The 19,344-nt window shown below is 37.4% G+C and overlaps 1 protein-coding gene across 7 annotated transcripts in view; it reads right to left on the bottom strand.

Annotated features, from left to right (window-relative positions):
• The window catches only part of brm (ATP-dependent helicase brm), a 714,323-nt gene that overhangs the window by 410,268 nt on the left and 284,711 nt on the right, over positions 1 to 19,344 (bottom strand). For all 7 annotated transcript variants that reach the window (XM_090374387.1, XM_090374383.1, XM_090374382.1 and 4 more), the window contains one exon: positions 17,058 to 17,188. In XM_090374387.1, coding sequence (XP_090230513.1) covers positions 17,058 to 17,188 — 131 coding nt within the window. The remainder of the gene's footprint in view (positions 1 to 17,057; positions 17,189 to 19,344) is intronic.

The following is a 19,344-nucleotide window of genomic DNA, read 5'->3' as shown; positions in this document are numbered from 1 at the left end:
TGGGCATATTGCACCTCCCAAGGCTTTTGCAGTATTTTTGCAAGGTTTGATCCAAGCCCGAGGTGGGAATCGAACCCGCGACCTTTGGGTTGCCGGGCAGGTACTTTACCCACTCGGCTAGCCCGGTCGGCATACAAGGTGTGGCAATAAAGTTTACAGACTGGTGCAACAGAGAGAACACAAAGCAAAAGAGCTCAAAAATGGCTCTATTTTTATTCAAAGTTTGTTGTTGTTTGTTTGTTATTTGGTTTTTAGGAGCATTAGCAACTAAGGCCATATTGCTCCAGGGATATGCGGTGGTCATTCCCTGACCTTTCCGCATCCTCCGTATTTGGTGGTCACGGGCTCGAACTCCGGTCTAATCAAGAAGCGTGTGCTACGCACTGTTGCTCCTGCCCACCTGTCTATGGAGGCACCATTTTATTCAAAGTAATCACAACCTGATTGAATGCACTTACACCATTCTAAAAGTTTCAAAAACATCAGCAAGGCATGAAAAGAGATGATGTTCAATTCACCAGTTATGTTTTTCTTTTATCTTCTCAACATCTTGAAATCTCTTCCCTTTAAGGGCAGTTTTCACCTTGGGAAAGAGGAAGAAATCCACTGGTGCTAAATGAGAAGAGTAGGGTACATGTTTAATCTATACAATGCAATAATACATGCCTTCACAACAAGAACCCACTGTCTTTCTCTCGAAATTGCAGCCTCACCCAGGAAATGTGCTTTGATAGTCTTTGAAGAAACTGTATGTAGAATACAATACTGGCTCTCTCCCCTTCAGGTACAAATTCCTCATGAATCACACCCTGTTTGTGGAAAAACGTGATCAGGCATCATCTTGATCCTGGACTTCTGTACTCGAAATTTTCGGTCCTTGGTGATGATTTAAGTCCACTGCATGGTCTGATTCATCTCTGGGTTGTACTGAAACACTCAACGCTCATATCTAGTGACAATACAGAAAGAAGATACAGTATTAGGATTGTCCTGACAAGTCTGGATGAAGTCTTTGCATGATGACCCTCTTCATTCTTAATGCTCGTCCATGAGGCTGTGTAACACAAATTTTGCAGACCTTCCTTTTCTTTTCCCTAAATCTTCATACAGAATTTGACGAATCATCTCCTTATTTATATCCTTCATCATCATCCACCATTCTGAGGATCAAAAAATAATCTCTTGCCACAATTTCCTGAACTTTTGCAAGTGTCCTCATTTCAGGAGGCTGATGGATACCCACTTCTTGGGTCATCACGAACATTCTCTTGTCCATCTTTGATCCACTTATATGACTCAAGCACACTGGCACGACTTAATGTTTCATCACCATAAACATTTTAACATTTCATACATTCTGGTTGCAGATTGATTTCCAGTTTAAAGCAAAATTAGGTATTCATTCATTACTCCACTGCAAAATCATGACATGGAACGTTAATATCACTAACGAAACTGGTTTCATTAGTAGCGTTAACTTACTTGCAACCTATTCAGCCTACTGGACAATCTCTGTACCACCACCTGTTCGATGAAGTTTGAACTACAATGTACTATTTCCATTTATTTTCAAATTCATCAAATATGACCACTATGGGAACTTTATTGCCATGCCTCATGTATGCATGGCAAATGTGTAAAAGTGACACATACCAAAGTCTTCTATGTGTCACATATACACCTATGCAAGAATCAAGTCCTTCACATAGGAGTGCTTGTTACCCTCTTTCTTGAGCACCCTTGTATGCAGCACAATCTTAATTCTCTCAAGTCCCACATTATCTAAAGTAAAATCTTACACAGTATGGAAATACAGGAAGGAGAGAAATATACCGGGAAAGATTTGCTAAAGTCTAATGACAAACTCAATAGTAGTTCACCTGGACATATAGTTCCTCTTTGTTTAAAAGTTAATTAAGCCAGATAAATGTTTTTCCATTTTAGTATGTGCACAGGGTTGCCAGTTTTAGGTGTCCAGTTTTGTGGAGTTATAGATGGATTCTCCATATTCAAGTCACAATCTTATTAAGGCTCTATTCAAATGCAGAAGTATGTACAGGTTTATGACAGGAATGCATATAAAATCCAATTTAAATCAAAACAACTAAAATAAAAACATATGCAGTAAAATCTGGTTAATTTGAAGTTCAAGGGGCCAAAAAACACCCAATCTGATTTAAACAGGTTCAAAGAATCTGAATAAGATAAGAACATGTCAGCATTAATCAAGATATAAATTCTGAAAGTCAAGTACTATATTAATACTATAGAGAATTTTCACAATTTTTCTCATTTAAAATGTTAAGAATCAGTCATATTTTGGTAGATATGCTTTTTTAAATAGATGATTAACACATTAAATGAGGTGAGAAAGTTAACAACTGTGCTGTGGAGAAATTTGATAAATTTCTTGTACATAACAATAACAAATATTGCTAAGTTTTGTTTTTTCTACTATTATTAACTAGAGTAATGAAACTCAAAGTTTGTTTTGAGTTTCATTTAATGTAAATCTAATGAGCTGTACATTAAAATAAGAACTATGTTGTTTATTATGCGTAATTATACATACCTGCTGAAGAAAGAGTATCTATATCCTTAGGATATTATTTGATGTTTAACACTTGTAATCCATGCAAAAAAAGGAGTGATATTTCTCTCTTTTAGCACTATTGCTTATTCAGTAGATCTGTAAATTAGCAATCTGTAAACTACCTCTGTAACTTTATTGTCAACATAAATATCAATGCTAAAGATACAGCACTTACATGAGCCAATGACCAGTCTCATATGACTTTAGAACAGCTGAAAGTGAAGAAAGAAAATCCACAACGAGGGTACAGCTGGAAAAATGCATGTGAAATATTATCTTGGTTGCGCAGAATTAAATTGAAGTTAAACAGCAACTCTTTTTTTTTAAAAGAGCAACTGACTTATGGATAAAAGAAAAGATCTATTTCCACACAACCAAAGTAAAATTTCATAACTGTAATCAAATACACATTTTTCTAGCTGTACCCACACTGGATGTTTACTATGTCTCTTCATTTTCAGTTCCAGAGTAACATCAAACTTGCAACTAGCTCATTCAAGACGACAACTTACATAGCTATAATTTGTGAGAGCAGTTTGCACTAACTTACAAAATTTACTAAATAAGCAATAACACTAAAAAGAGAGAGAAATATTAGCCTTTTTTGAATGGATTACAATAAGAGGCAAATAATATCCAAAGATATGACTACTTTCTTTCTTTCTTTTTCTTTCTTTCTCTCTCCTTCCCTCTCTCTCTCTCTCTCTCTCTCTCTCTCTCTCTCTCTCTCTCTCTCTCTCTCACACACACACACACACAATAGTTTTTAAAGTACAGCTTATCAGCCTTAAAACACCAAGCTTCGCAGGCCTAGTTATTAATGATGGCAAAAACAAAACATCAATTTTAAGTGAGATGAATTGGTTGAATTTCTTGTAGTACATTATTAAAAACAAAACACCAGTTTCGAGTAAAGACATTAATAACCTCACACATTTTAGAGAAATAAAAAACAAGCATACAGGGGCACAAATGAATCACAGAAAATAATGAAGATGGAATTACTGTCTTAATAGACAAAATGAAACTGAAACCACAGTTTATACCCAGTGTGTATAGCCTTAGTAGATCATGGATGCCATTATGTGAATTTGGCTGCTGCAGCTACCCATTGGCAGCTTTGAGCCTAAACTGGTAAATCTGATGTGTTTGCATATGAAACATACAATATATGTGGTTATTTTGAAAACAAAAGTGCAGACTTGGCTGAAATCCAAAAGAACAACACACTTCCATAAAACATTAAAAGAATTTATAGAATCTTTTGGAAAAACAGGAAAAAGATGGCAGGTTTGGTGATGATTATTTATAACTAAACAGGCCTACAAAGCCAGGTTGATAATCTGCACATAACCACTGAATTAGAGTTGGCTGTAGTAATTGAAAAATAGAAGAAATAAATTTTAAAAACTAAAAAACTTTATAAAACTCGTTGTGCAGCCTAAAATAAAACTGAAAATAAATATTTAAAAAAACAAAAAACAAAAAAAAAAAAAAAAAACACCATGAACGCACCATGAAACTAATAAAACTTTGCAGTCAGATTTACTCCTAGTTTCTTTCTCTGTGACATGCAAAAAGTAATCTGAGTACACAACGTGTACTCTCTCTTCCATTAATGTTCTGCCACAAATGATAAAACTTTTAAATATTTATAAAACAATAAGACAGCTGCTTTTTTCAGGTGGGACTGCATTGCATATAATACTATCATCTTCTATATATTTGATGCTTCTCTACTGCTGTTAGTCAAAAAATATATAGCATTAATGTTAGGCAACATCATATTAGATTTAAACTGCATAGGAAGCATAATACAGGGAGAACTGGCAAGATTACACATCATGAACAATTTGTTTAGGACATTAGTGGCAAAAAAGTTGACTCAGATACATTTGACAAGAGGGTTGAAGTTCTCAGTGCCCCTCCATTATCCATCACTCAATCTTTTGCCATGGGATTGCAGGACTGTAAGAGGGGAAAATTTGCATCACAGAGTGGCCAACAATCCTTTCTGCCCTTCCAAATATGTTGACAACAATGAAAAGTTATGGCAGAAATGAAGCAAAATTGGGAGTTATCCTCCATGCTGATAAGTATAGACATATGGTGACATCCCAATGCTGCTTATTGTCAGGTTATGCAGCTATTGTCAAATCATATATGATGTATAAACATATTAAGAGTGGTGTACTAAAGCATATGGCATGCAGAGTAAATTCAATGGTGAAAAAGTAGTTTGTTCAGGGAAAAATATAGGAGGCTATATCATGCATTATATTCTGCAGAGTGGTGCAGAATATAATGCATGATTTATATTCTGATTTATAATTACAGCTGTACACAGCCTACTCAAATTCTATAAGCAGAGTGTGCCACTTGGTATCATCACTGCATTTGTTGGATTTCCCCACAAGAGGGCTCTTCACATTTCTCGATGATTAGTTACCCTGTTGGAGGAAAACATGACATATATCATGAAGAACAGTCACAGTAGAGTTTTATCTCCTAGAACCTCAGATTTTTCATCTGCCAAACTCTTAAATATTAAGGAGATAATTGGCTACTTTGTACAGTTTATACAAAGATAAGTTTTAGAGGAGGATGTTGTTGTCGTTGTTTAAAGGTTTTAATGCACAAGGGCATCAAAGACTAGATGTGCATTTCTAGGTTTGTTAATGGAAATCATACTTTGTTAGATTCATTTATCAAACCAGATTTTCCAAAAGAAATTAAACAATTCATCTGGATTTGCAGAGTTATCAAATATCTGATGAAGAGTAAATGCATTCTGATTATTACATAAACTCTTGAGGCAAAGGAATCTGCAATTCCTGAACTGAGAGCATACCAAAAGAATGCATCTTACTGAAAGCTGAAGTTGGCAGTGAACACACTGAGGGGGATTTTCATTAGCTAATACAGTGGATTCCGGTTATTTGGGCCTTAATCGGGGCAGCCATTTATTTGGGGCAAATCTTAAAAAAAAAGAAACCAATTGAGAAAATAGCCAGGGTTTACTTCGCTTAATTGGGACAGCATGCCGTTTAATTGGGGCAGGAGACCGCAGCACTTTAATTTTTTTAATTGGTAAAGTAATAAAGGCTAAATTTGTGCTTAATATATCTTTACTTTTATAGCCTGTGGATAATATTCCTCCTACTTTCACTAATTAGAATTGATGTTTAATAGAATTAAAATTCAGTTCGCAAATGTGATCACAATGACCGGCGCTTACTGCACATCATATAGTGAAGGGTACTTTACTATGTTGAGTTCGTCGTAACGTGATTTGATTGTACAGTGAACCAATTGTAAAGGGGAAGGGGGGTACATCGTATTTTTAACTATTTATGTGAAACTTCGGATAACTGGGCCAAAATGCACTAGTCCTGATGTGTCCCAAATAACCGGAATGGACTGTAGATGATAATGCATAAGATGTGTGTGGCCAATTACTATCATTATTTTATTTTGTAGTTGTGATGCTGACTTAGCTGCATTATCTGCTTTATCACTACCTTCTATTCCAGAATGTCCTGAAATAAAGCAAAGAGTTTTTCAGAGTGATTTTTTTTGACAGAGGTTTTAGGTAGGAGGGGATGATAAGAATGAGGTATCTTTATGGCTGAGATAGCCCTGAGCAAATCAGAATAAATTTAGTCAGATATTTTGAAAATTACTACTTAATAATATAAGTAGAGCCTTTGTATTGGTGATTTGGCATGAATATTGTATCTCTGTGCTGTGGTGTGTGGTAGAGGAATTCTAGTATCTAATTATGGTAAATAGGTATCTTGAAAGTTCAAATTACATAGGTTAGTGTTAACAGAAAATTTTATTAGCTATTATAATTAACTTACAACTATAACAATAACACGTGTGATGGTATAGCTTAAAATCTATAATGTTATTAATACATATAATAGAAACTACATAAATACATATTGCCATTTAGACAAGAATATCCACATGCTGGTCAAAGAATTTTCAGCTCCCTGGGAACAGGTAAAGTTTTGAAAAATTTTACCATTTTAGCACCCTAATTACCATATTATACCATATTAGATCGTATTCTATATATAGCTTTATACTCTTAGTCACATTCATTAGTTTATTTTTAAATTTATCCAGAGATTTTGTACTTGATATAAGTAGACCATTTGTATCAGCGATTTGGTTTGAATATTGTTATCTCTTAACTTTGTACTGTAGTGATAAATAAGTATCTCAAAAATTCAAATCACGTAGGTTGGCATTAGTAGATAATTTTATTAGCTATTATAATTAATTCATAAATTTACAAGCATAATGGTATAGCATAAACTCAATAACGTAATACATATAACGAAAACTCAGTAACATAATACATATATTTTTTTTTTTGGCTGATGCTACGTAAGCTCATACGCTTCCTTTCTTGCATCACATGCCACAATTACTACTACTACTACTATAATTACCAACTCGTATAACCAACTCGATAATGTAATATATTTGTCAGGGAAATAGGAAATATACTGTGCAAAAAGGATAGGTGGAATAGGACAAGGGTATATCTGCCAGACAGGTTAGAAAGGGAGGAGGGGGTCATGCTGTTGGTTAAGAAACACAAAATCTTAGGAAGTGCATCCAGTTGACATGGGTGCCGTGTTGAGTCAGTTTGGTGTGACTTAAGCACTGAGAAAGCAAAATTCAGAGTAGGGGTGAGTTATTATAGGCCTAATGACTCTGCTGAGTACAATGAACAATTATACAGAGAAATGTATACAGAGAGTGGGCCAGTAAATCAGAGTGTCTTATAATGGGGATTTTAACTTGCCAGATATAGACTGGAACTTGTGAGTTGGTCACTCGCACACTAGCAAGGCTTTTGTGGATTTATTGGATGACTGTTTTCTATAGCAGCATGTTAGAGAGGCAACCAGAGGGAGTAACACTCTTGATCTGATTATCAGCAGTGATTATTCATGCATTAAGTATCTACAGATAAAAGAGCCACTAGATAACAGTGATCAGTGTACTGATGTGGGATTTACTCAGAGAGGTAACTACAGTCAGGGGTAAAGGGGAGAGTTTTTGCTTTCATAAAGGAGACTACAGTAGTCTCAGATAGTTTTTAAATTCCATACAGTGTGACCAACTGACAGTGTTACTAACAGCAAATCCTAAATGGGAAGCATTCAAGGATTTGATCTTGGAAGCTACAAGGTTTTACATACCAACTAAGAAATATTGTTCAGGGTTTAGGCCTAAATGAATGTCAGATGAACTAATGAGACAATTCACAGAAAAAAAAATGCATATAAATTATCCTATTAGTTATTTTAAAGTGGTATCATTACTAGCAATCAACACGAAATGGCCTAATAAAAACAGAAGATACATATTATAATTGGCTTCGCTAGTTTATAACTTGATTTGCAAATTCATTTAATGTGTAGACAAATTCCATAGTGAATGCAAACTGAGTTACTCAGTGACTAAATTAAAGCATTAGTATGTGAAATGCAGAGAGCTAAATGAATGTTAAGATAGAGGGGGGGGGGTTATATTTAACAACTATCCAAAATAGTTAGAATAAGGCCAAGACAGATTATTCTTCTTAATTCTCTGTTATTTTCTTAATTTTTTATTTTTGCATTTGTGCATTATTCATATTTTTACTGTCAGTGTATTAAGTCTACTCACTAGTTTATTATTTAACCAGTTAACATATGTGTGTTACATGGGCACAAGCATTGTTAGCACTAGTTGCAAATTCTAGTTACTTAAATGTCCTCTTGATTCCATGGCAAAGTGTATTGGCTTTACACTGTATTTGTAATGGATTGCTATCAAAAGCCTTTTTTGTCTTGAGTTGTGCATGAATGCTTTGTGACTCATAATCAGGTGGCTCAATCTACCTTGATGTCCTCTTCCTTGCCTTTTGTCAGAATTGGTATGGCAGGAGGAGGCCTCATTTTAGGAAGGATGTAGAGCTGCTGGAACAAGCACAGAGAAGGGCAACGAGATTGGTGAGAGGAACAAAGGGTTGCTCTTACAAAAAAACAGGCTTGCTTAAGTTCTGCAAAATGCAGTGTTTGGAGATTAGGTGCCTGCGAGGTGATCTGATTGAGGTGTATAAGGCCTTGAATGGTTTGAGCGAGCTCAATGCTGATGGGATTTTTCCTCTTGTTCAGATTCTGCACGAGGGGACATAAATCCAAATTGAAGAAAGACACTTGTAGAATAGATGTGCGAAAATTTGCCTATAGCCAGCAGGCAGTTGACTGCTGGAACAAACTTCTATCTCTCATCGTGGAAGTTGATAGCTTTAATAAATTCAAAGAAGAACTAGACAAACTTCTGGAGCGACCAGATGAGTATTTGGATAGGGGGTTTTTTTTTTTTTTTTTTTTTTCTGATGCTGTATAAGCTTGCGTTCTTGCATCATATGCCTCTACTAATGCCAATTGACATAGATGCCTATAGTGGGCATAAGATTGTCTGTAAAAAGTCACAAAGAAGGTTAGGCAAGCAAAGGCAGATTACGAGAAATATTTGGCAAAAGATCCAAAGAAAAACAGTACAATAAAGACTTCTTTACATAAAATATGATGAATCAGATTGGTCCACTTGATATCAATGGTTCAAATGATGATTCTACTCAGGTAGCTGACAAACTGAATGGGTATTCTGCAACTACATTCACACACGAGGAATTTTGTAGGGAAGTGGAGGCCACCAGCTTATCAAACTCTAACAGGGAGTTAAAATGATTTTGCAATAACTGAGGGCATAAATAGAGGAGAACTATTTGAAGTTAAACATAAGAAAAGCACCTTGGGTGGATGGACTCTATCCAGTTATATTAAAAGAGGTGACAAAGGAAGTAAGCAAGCCCTTAGCATTGATTATGAGGGCATCCTTGGACTCAGGGGAGGTCCCCACGAACTGGAGATGTGCAAATTTTACTCCAGGGACTCACATCAGGTGAGTATGGGCTTGGCACGGTCAGGGTCCTGAGTTGAATCTCATCATTCTTCTCTTTCTTGGTGATTTGCTTCTACTTCTGATTCTTGTTCTCTCTCTGGGTAATTCAGAAATTTTTTTTTTTTTTTTTTTTTTTTTTTGGCTGGTGCAGCATAAGCCTCAGGCTTATGTTGCACCATATTCTAATAATAATAATAATAATAATAATAATAATAAAGGACCACCCAAGCAGAAGATGATTGAGGAGTTCTGGGGAAAACATGGAGCAGGAAAGTAAGCGATAACAGCCGAGCCCCCTGGTTAGAACTAGAATGCAAGAAAACCAAGGATGTACAAGAAATGAGAGAGTGGGAGATTCGGGAAGAAGTAAAACAGACAATCAAGAACTCTCACAACGGCGAACTCCAGCAATAGATAACGTCCACAATTACTAGCACAAGAAGCTCACTTGCACAAACAAACACCTGGAAGGGCAAGTCACTCAAATGATAAGGCACCTGGAGACAATCCCGAAGTTACTCACTGAAGGAGTCACATATCTGAAGCCTAAAGACAAAGATACAAGAAACCCAGCGAAATACAGGCCAATCACCTGCCTCCCAACGATGTACAAGGTCCTGACCAGCTGCATAACTAAGAAGATATCAGATCACTTAAGAGTCAGAACATAATAGTCAAACAGCAGAAAGGATGCAAGCGAAGGGGCAAATATGCAAGGAGCAAATAACGATAGATGCCGCAGTTATGGAGCAAGCCTACAAGAAGGGCCACAACCTATACATGGTCTACATCGATTACCACAAGGCCTTTGACTCCGTACCTCATAGCTGGCTAATAGAGACTCTGAAGATCTAGAAGGTCAATCTGATAGTGACAAACTTCCTAGGAGCAACAATGGCGAAATGGGGTACCACTATTAAGGTCGAGAACATCACAACCAGGTCAATCCCCATCAGGAGAGGAATCTTTCAGGGAGATGTCCTGAGCCCACTGTGGTTCTGTCTAGCACTCAACCTGCTATCCACCAGGCTTAAGAGCAGCAAGTATGGATATAACCTCAAAGAAGGAAGAAAGAACCTGTACACCCTCACCCATCTGATGTACATGGATAACATCAAGCTCTACGTGGCAACCGAGAAGCAACTCCAGCAACTACTCCGGATCACTGAAGAATTCAACAAGGACATCAGGATGAAATTTGGTCTAGACAAATGCAAAACCCACACATTGCACCAGGGAAAATTAGTCGGCTGAAACTACAAGCTGCTGACTGGTAAAAAGATCGAAGCTATAACAGAAGGAGAAACCTACAAATACCTAGGGATGATGCAGGCTCAGCAGTTAGAGCACAAGGAAATCAAGAAGTGCCTGACCAAAAGATATCATCAGACGCAGAAGCCTGCTGAAAGCAAAACTGAATAAAGGAACACAGTTAAAGCCATAAACACCTATGCAACTCCAGTACTAACATACTCCTTTGGGGTCATAGATTGGACTAACACCGAGCTAGAGGATATCATGCAAAATACAAGGACAATGATGACCAAGAACCGCCAACGCCACCCGAAGTCAGCAGTGGAGAGACTAACAACAGCTCGGAAAGATGGGGAAAGGGGCCTGATAGACCTGACAGAGCAACAGCAAACAGTGATAGTTAACCTGAGGGATTACTTCGAGAACAACACAGCACCACTCCACCAAGCCATAAGGAAGATAGATAAGTGGTATACCCCACTCAACCTAAACGAGGAGCCTCCTCCCAGCCAGAAAGCACAAGAAACGAAGCTAGAAAGTTGAGAAGAGAAGACGCTCCATGGCAGACACTACAATGACCTCCATCAAGATCACATCAATAACATTGCATCCAATTGCATCCAATACATCGCAAAGGAGCCCGGATTGTTTGATGAGACACGTCGATGATGCCACCGGCCTCAGAAACGATCCAACACATCACCGCAGGGGTGCAAGGTGATCACCAGACTGAGTACACTCATAGACATGACCAGGTAGCAAAGATAATACATCAGAAGCTAGCGAGGAAATACCAGTTGACCAAAGAAAGTGTACCATACTACAAGTACGAACCCCAGGCAGTACTAGAGACCCCAACCCACCAGCTGTACTGGGACCGTGGATTTTCTGGAGTTTCTACAAGGAACTCAAGAAAATCGCAATCCTGAACACTTGTAGGATAGTCAGAGAGTTCCTCGACCAACAGTAACACCAGACATTACAGCCACCCTGTGTACTTGGTAGCAGTACCCGTCATGATACAAGAGCAACATATAATAATAATAATAATGTATCCCAGATTCACCAAGGGGGATCGAAAGATGACAAGTGTAATTACTGACCTGTTAGTTTAACTTCTGTTCTGAGGAAAATAATAGAGTCACTGGTTAAAGAAGCACTGCAGAATCATCTATACAAGACTTCAGACAGCATGGGTTTGTTAAGGGGAAATCTTGTCTGACCAATTCAATTGGATACTATGATGTGGTCACAAAGGAACCGGAACCAAAATATTTTGATATCATATACTCTGATTTTAGGAAAGCTTTTGATACTGTTGTACATTAAAGACTACTGTACAAGTTGGAGCAGTATGGCATTAAGGGCAAGTTGCTGCTAGGGATAAAGGGATGGTTGAGTGGGAGAAGACAGAGGGGTAATCAATAGACATAGCTCTTCGTGGACTAATGTTATTAGTGGTGTACCCCGGGGATTCATGTCAGGCCCATTTTTGTTTTCTATATTTATCAATGATATTGGTGAAGGTATATCAGGCTTCATGTCCAAGTTTACAGCCAATAAGAAGTTTGGCAGTGTTGTTAATGACACTAATGACAGTACACTACTGCAACAGTATCTAGAAAAGTTGAGCAGATGGGCTAAAAGGTGGCAAATGAAGTTTAACATTCACAAATGCAAAATACTGTATATGGGTAGCAGTAACCCCAGGATAAGGTATCAACTGTGCAGTACTACACCCAGGGAAGTGGAGAATGAAAAAGACCTGGAGGTAATTGTGCAGTCAGATATGAAGTTTTCTGAGCAGTGCAAACTGGTTGCAAGAGTAGCTGATAGGTCTTGTCGATGATATATAGGAATTTTGCTAGCAGAGATAAGGAGATGATTATCCCCTTGTATAAGCAATGGTCAGGGCAAACCTTTAGTATTGCATACAGGTCTAGAGTCCTCATTTTAGGAAAGATGTAGAGCTGCTGGAATGAATGCAGAGAAGGACAATTGGTTGGTGAATGCAACAAAGGGTTGCTCTTACCAAGAAAGGCTTAAGTTCTGAAAATTGCAGCGGCTGGAGACTAGGCACTTGCGAGGTGATCTGATTGAAATGTATAAGGCCTTCAATGGTTTGAGCAAGCTCAATGCTGATGGGGTTCTTCATCTTGCTGAGATTCCTCACCTGAGGGGCCATAAATTCAAATTGAGGAAAGATAGTTGTAGAATAGACATGCGGAAATTTGCCTTTGGCCAGCAAGTGGTTGATTGCTGGAAAATACAGTCAGTTCTGCTATAACATGCATTTTCGCAGCCTGAAGTTGCTCCGATGCGACTGATATATTATATTAGGGAACAATGAGAGTATAACACAATTTTCGCATTGGCTCATTGATTTCATCTGCGAGTAATACCAGATAAAAGAAAAACCCGGCACCAAGCTGAATGTAGCAACCTGCGCAGCAATATATACAAGTCTAATAAGCTTAAAAAATGTCAAACTTCAAATGTGTGAGAGCTATATTTCCCATTTACTGTAGCGGTATTCGTCGGAGACACACTGTTGTCATTCGCTGTATTCACAAGATAACAGGTGATAGTGTAGGCTGACTCATTTTCAGCAGCTCACATTTTTCTTTTCAAACAAAAATTTTGTGTGTGGCGTGACAGTGTGAGCAGAGGAGCACATTTCTGGAGATCACTACCATAAAACAAACACAATTTACAGACACAATTCACATTGGGTAGACCTAATAAATAGGTGTGTTTTTTTTCCCCCGTTAGTGCAATCTAATTATAAATAGGTAGTAAAACTCAATCTTACTGCATTTGCAAGAATACCGATAGCTGAAATTCTGTGGGTTTTTACGTTATCATGGTGAAATGTATTCCTCCTCCATGAAAACTTCAATCATATAAAAAACATAAATAAATTTTTTTTCAGAATCTTCTCTTCATAAACTTGTCTCACTTGTGCAATTTGTGCATCCCATGTTTGTCATTATTGATTGCTTATCTTTTTTACTGTTTTAAATTTTACAATTAAAAAAAAAAAAAAAATGAATGAAATGTCAGTTGACAGAAATATCAATCAAGAAAACTTCATATCTTGTCAAATGCTTCCCACACTGGGTGGAAAAGGTCCGGAATCGAATCCCATCAATGACGCGAGGAACTTTAATAGGCTTTTTTCAGCAAGGTTTTTTCCCCAGAACCCAGGACTTTTTGTCCAGCAAAGCAGCCAAATCAACCAGAGAACACACAATTCACATTGGGTATTTGAATTAACATTTTGGGTGAGCCTAATAAATAGTTTTTTTTTTTTTTTTTTCCCTGTTGGTGCAATCTAATTATAAATGGGTGGTAAACTCAATCTTACTGAATTTGCAATAATACCGATAGCTGAAATTCTGTGGTTTTTCAAGTTATCATGGTGAAATGTGTTTCCCCTCCATGAAATCTTCAATCATAAAAAAAACATAAATAAATTTTCAGAATTTTCTCTTCATAAACTTGCCTCACTTGTGCAATTTGTGTCCCGTGTTCATCATTATTGATTGCTTATCTTTTTTACTGTTTTAAATTTTACAAATAAAAAAAAGAAAATGTCAGTTAACAGAAATATCAATCAAGCAAACTTCAAATCTTGTCAAGGTAAAGCGTCAAGTTTATTAGAAATTTAAGATGTTTAAACCTCTGTTAGCAATTTTATTGGGTTTATAACTTTTTTTTTAGTGTTTTACTTACCAGACTGAACATTTTTTGAGTGCTCTGCCCCATCCCCATTTTCCCATAAGCCCTGTAGTTTTTAATTTGCAAAATATCATAACGCAGAAATTTCAGGAACACGTGTACACGTTATAGCAGAACTTACTGTATACTACTTTAGTGTAGTATTCTCAACTAAATGGAATTTGAACAGAAATCACTCAGACCAGCAGCAAAGCAAAGGGCTCAAAGTAACGAAAGTCTTTTAGCTTGGAAGAGAACTAAGGAGGGAGGCTGTCATCTGAATCATGGCTCATAAAATGTACTGCTTGTTTGATGTTTGCATATCTGTCTGGAACGTGACATGATACAACAAAGAGGAATGTCTTTGTGTATGTGTATGTTCGATATAAAGAGTGTGAGGATATTACATGTCAGCTAAGCATTCTGATGGGTATTTATGAGAGTTTGATGAATAATAGATGCCACTGAAGGAATTAAGTTGGGGGGGGGGGAGGCATCAACTCTGACCTGCCTACCTCAATGCCAGAGCTTGCACTTGTCAATTAGGCAAAACAGTGGCAAACTCCAAAGCAGAATATGCTGGTCCCACAGGAAGCAGCTATTGTCAGTGACTCTACTGCCAGGGAAATATGCCTAAAAAGGAAAGGTGGAACAGGTCCAGGGTATGCATGACAAGGGCAAAAATTCATGACATAGAGCAGATGTCATCTTTTAAGGGTACAAACGGTGTTATTGTTGTACACGTTGACACTAATGACATTAAGAGTAGGAGATCTGTGGATTTATTTAACAAGTAGATAGCAATATTTAGAAAAACTCGCAAATAAGGGTTAAATTTGAAAGTGTCTGCAATTCTTCCCAGATCGATAGGAGGGAGTACATGATGAGATCCTTGTCAATCAATTCAGCCCTGAAGAGATTGTGCAAGGCTCATGGGGCAGAATTTTTCTCAGTTTGGTCTATGCTTATTAACTGGAGAAGTTGCTTCTATAGGGATTAAATAGAAAGAGTGCAAAAATATTTGCGGATGCATTGAGGCAGTGTTAGGTGCTTGTAAAAATGCTAGCTTGGGAGGGATACACAGGCTAATAGATTAAAACAGCACTTGCACAAACGAAAGTGATTCTTGCATTGCTTTTAGTGAAACATGCAGCAGCCCAGTAAGCACGGTACTGGGGATTTCAAGACCCACTGTGGGTCATAATGGAACAAGGAAATACATAATGTGTTAGGGTAACTAAGAATAAGAACAAATTCAAGTATACTTGCATGTACACCAACACTAGTAGCATAGGAAATAAATTTGATGAATTTGAAGTGGTCAAGTCGTCAATGCAGACGTTATAAGTATATTAGAGACATGGTGTCATTCAGATATAAGGGATGTGGAATTTGAATATGGGGAGTAAAATGTATACAAAAAGGACAGATAGGGTAAGGGGGTGGGATGGTTATGCTATTAGTTAAGAAGTATATAAAATCTAAGGCAGTGCATCCAGTTGACATGGATGACCAGTGCAATGTTGAGTCAGTTTGGTATGAAATAAGCACTGGGAAAACAAATTCTTAAATCAATTAATTGTTATCACTAGGAGAAAAATATTCTAGACCTAATGATCAACCCATTAAACATATTGCATTATAGCACTAACAGTACAGGAACCCTTAAAGTGGGGAGTATTGAACAATGGAATGAGACAGGTAACAGCTAGTTCAACAGAACAGAAAAACATGGCATAGGAAGGTTACAGAGTGATGACCTGAATAACTCTTTGGTTTTTCATTTTTTGTTGAATCTGATCCAGGGATGAGGAGGCTTGGTTCTGTGGTAACTCCTTTTACAGTGCTTCGAGTTAGGTGTAATGGGATAGTTATAAGAGTTCCTCCAAATGTTTTCGCTTTCTTGGGTCCAGCCTTTTTCCTGATCTGTAAAATTTTGTATATGGTAAAGGTAACGTTTCCTTAAACATTTATACATTCAGAGCGAATAAGAGAGAGAGAGAGAGAGAGAGAGAGAGAGAGTGTGTCACAGTCTTTTGTCTCTCTTCATTGTGTTTATCTGATTATGTCCTAGTGATCTGTTTTCTCAATGTTTACTCCAGAAGTGAAAACTTTTCATCTCTGGCAAAGTCACTAGGATCAGTATTGCTAGAACTCAGGGCTGACTAGTTTGTTGTTGCTTTTTAGATGCACCAGCAAGATTAGGCCACATTGTGACACTGCGTATGCTGCATGTATGGTCACAGTCTAATCATGTTGTGCAAACTGAAAGATTTGGAAAAACTCACAGGGAACCCTACTCCCTCTGCCTGAGATCAGCTAACTACATTCCCTGAAAAGGCCTTTTAGAAATTCCTTGAGTCTATGCCACAGACACAGACCTATCAAGAACCTTGTGCTTGATAACAAGCTTCACATGACTTAGCTGTAGATTGTAATGTCAATGTTTTAGACTATCTACCCTTCAAAAGAAATGAAGAAATTAATATGTGAGCTCTTCACTTGAAATACTTACCCAGGGTGCATTTCAAGCCAAGCATCTAGTTGAGTAGCTAATGGAGCATTGGAGCCAGTTAACATTTTGGTAGTAGCTGTTTCTATAACATTGACACGAAGGTCACTCTGTTGTGAACTCTCATCTATGAGCTGGGGGGAAAAAATAAATAAACTTAAAATGGAAAGTAAATACATAGGGCAAAAGCTGCAAGATGAAACAGCTATATAAGATTATTTAGGCTAGAGTAATAGCCTCAGTTTTGTATGTGTCTGTGAGCAAAATGGGTTTGCTACAAATAGAATTCTTATATTGTGGAGGCACTACACCATGAGTAGCACTGGTTTTGCACTATGCATTTTAAACCAAAACTACTGCTCCAGTGGATAAGTATAATGCTATTTATTTAAAATGCATGCTGTTATCCAGATTAGTTTCAATCCACATTGCATTCTTGTTCCTTCCCAACATGAGACTGATGCACTTGTAGCAAACCTTGTTTGCTCACAGCTACATGTAAATCTGAGGTCATTAATGTGACAGAAATTGAGCTTACACTCACTTTAAATATGTCTATGCAATTCACAAGATCCTAAAATTAAGATCATTTTTTATCGAATAGCATTACCAAGAAGGTAAATCTGTTATTAGTTAAAAACTCAAAGGCACTATTATGGCTGGTTTCAGAGCTATTTGGCTCCTCATCAGATAACAGGCGGCATTAGCAGCTGTGCATTGAACAAGAATAAATGTATCAACTCAGACAGATGTTGTTATTGTTATTATTATTATTATTATTATTACTGGAAAGCTTTAAAAATTAATAGATCAAGAGAAAAGGAGACAGTATAGTTGAATTTTATAAAGTAATTTTTTGTTGAAAGAATTATACCATAATACAACTTATGAAAATTGTAAGCTTTAAAAATTAAGAGATCAAGAGAAAAGGAGACAGTATAGCTGAATTTTATAAAATAATTTTTTGTTGAAAGAATTACCGTATTTCCCCATGTATAAGACACACCTTAATTTTGGGGCACGAAATTTGAAAAAAAATGTATTACATAAAGTTACTGAACTTAAGTTTTATTCATCATAAAATTCATACAACTCATCACTGTCAAAACTCCCATCCATTAGCTTGTCCTCATCTGTGTCTGATGACGAATCACTGTCTTCATATATTGCCTCGTCCTCAGTTCCATCTATGGCATTTGAAATGCCACACACTTCTTAAATGACTTGACAACGATCTCAATCTTGATATTATCCCAGGATCTTTTCAACCAGGTACAAACTTCTCCTATAGTTGGTTTCTTCACTCTTCTTGCTGGTGTCAAATTGTCCCCAGAAGACTTCATCCATTGGTTCCATTCAACTCTCATGGCAGCTTTGAAGGGTTTGTTAATGCTGACATCAAGTGGTTGAGGCTGGGATGTCAAGCCTCCAGGTATGACAGCAAGTTTTGTTTTTTTGCTCTGCAGCAATCTTCTTTGTATTTTTTGTTATGTGTGCCCTGAACTGATCAAGCACCAATAGGGCAGGTTTGCATAAGAGCCCACCTGGTCTCCTGCTCCAAACTTTCTCAAACCAGATCTTCATCCCATCCTGATCCATCCAACCCTTGTCATGAACGTGGACAATCACTCCTTGAGGAATGTCTTCTTTTGGCATTGTTTTGCGTTTGAAAATCAGCATAGGAGGCAGCTTGGTTCCGTCAGCACAACAAGCTAGAACAACTGTATAATGGCTCTTTTCATGTCCACTTGTCTTCAAGTTACAGTTTTCACCCCCATCTTATCAATAGTTCTGTTACTTGGGACATCAAATTGAAGGGGGACTTTGTCCATATTTGCAATCTGTCCCAACTCAAACTGATGTGTCTCCCGACATTGAATGACAAAACAATGAAATTCAAGGACCTTCTGCTCATAGCTTTCAGGCATCTTTTGGACAAGTTTGGTGCATGTACGCATGCTTAGTCCATTCCGTTTTATGAACCTGAAGGACCAATTGTGTCCTCTTTTTTTTTCATCAGCAATTCTTCTTGCCTCATGCTGAACCATCTTTGTGGACACAGGAATTCCAATTGCCCTTTGCTCCTCAATCCATAACTTCAATTCTCTCTCTAAATCAGGCCATTTTGCTGACTTGCCTCTAATGGCCTTCTTCTGCCATGGCATTTTCAGTAGGGGTTGTTCTTCCCGTAGCCAGTCTCGGATTGTTTTCTCAGTTGGAGGAGGACCAAACTTACATTCAGCAGCACGATTTCCATTCACTTTTGCAAACTGGATCACTTTTAACTTGA

This window comes from Mastigoproctus giganteus, chromosome 5, assembly GCF_048544385.1.
Source record: "Mastigoproctus giganteus isolate SK-2022 chromosome 5, ASM4854438v1, whole genome shotgun sequence".
Taxonomy (NCBI): Eukaryota; Metazoa; Arthropoda; class Arachnida; order Uropygi; family Thelyphonidae; genus Mastigoproctus; species Mastigoproctus giganteus.
This window is presented reverse-complemented; position numbering and strand designations above follow the sequence as displayed.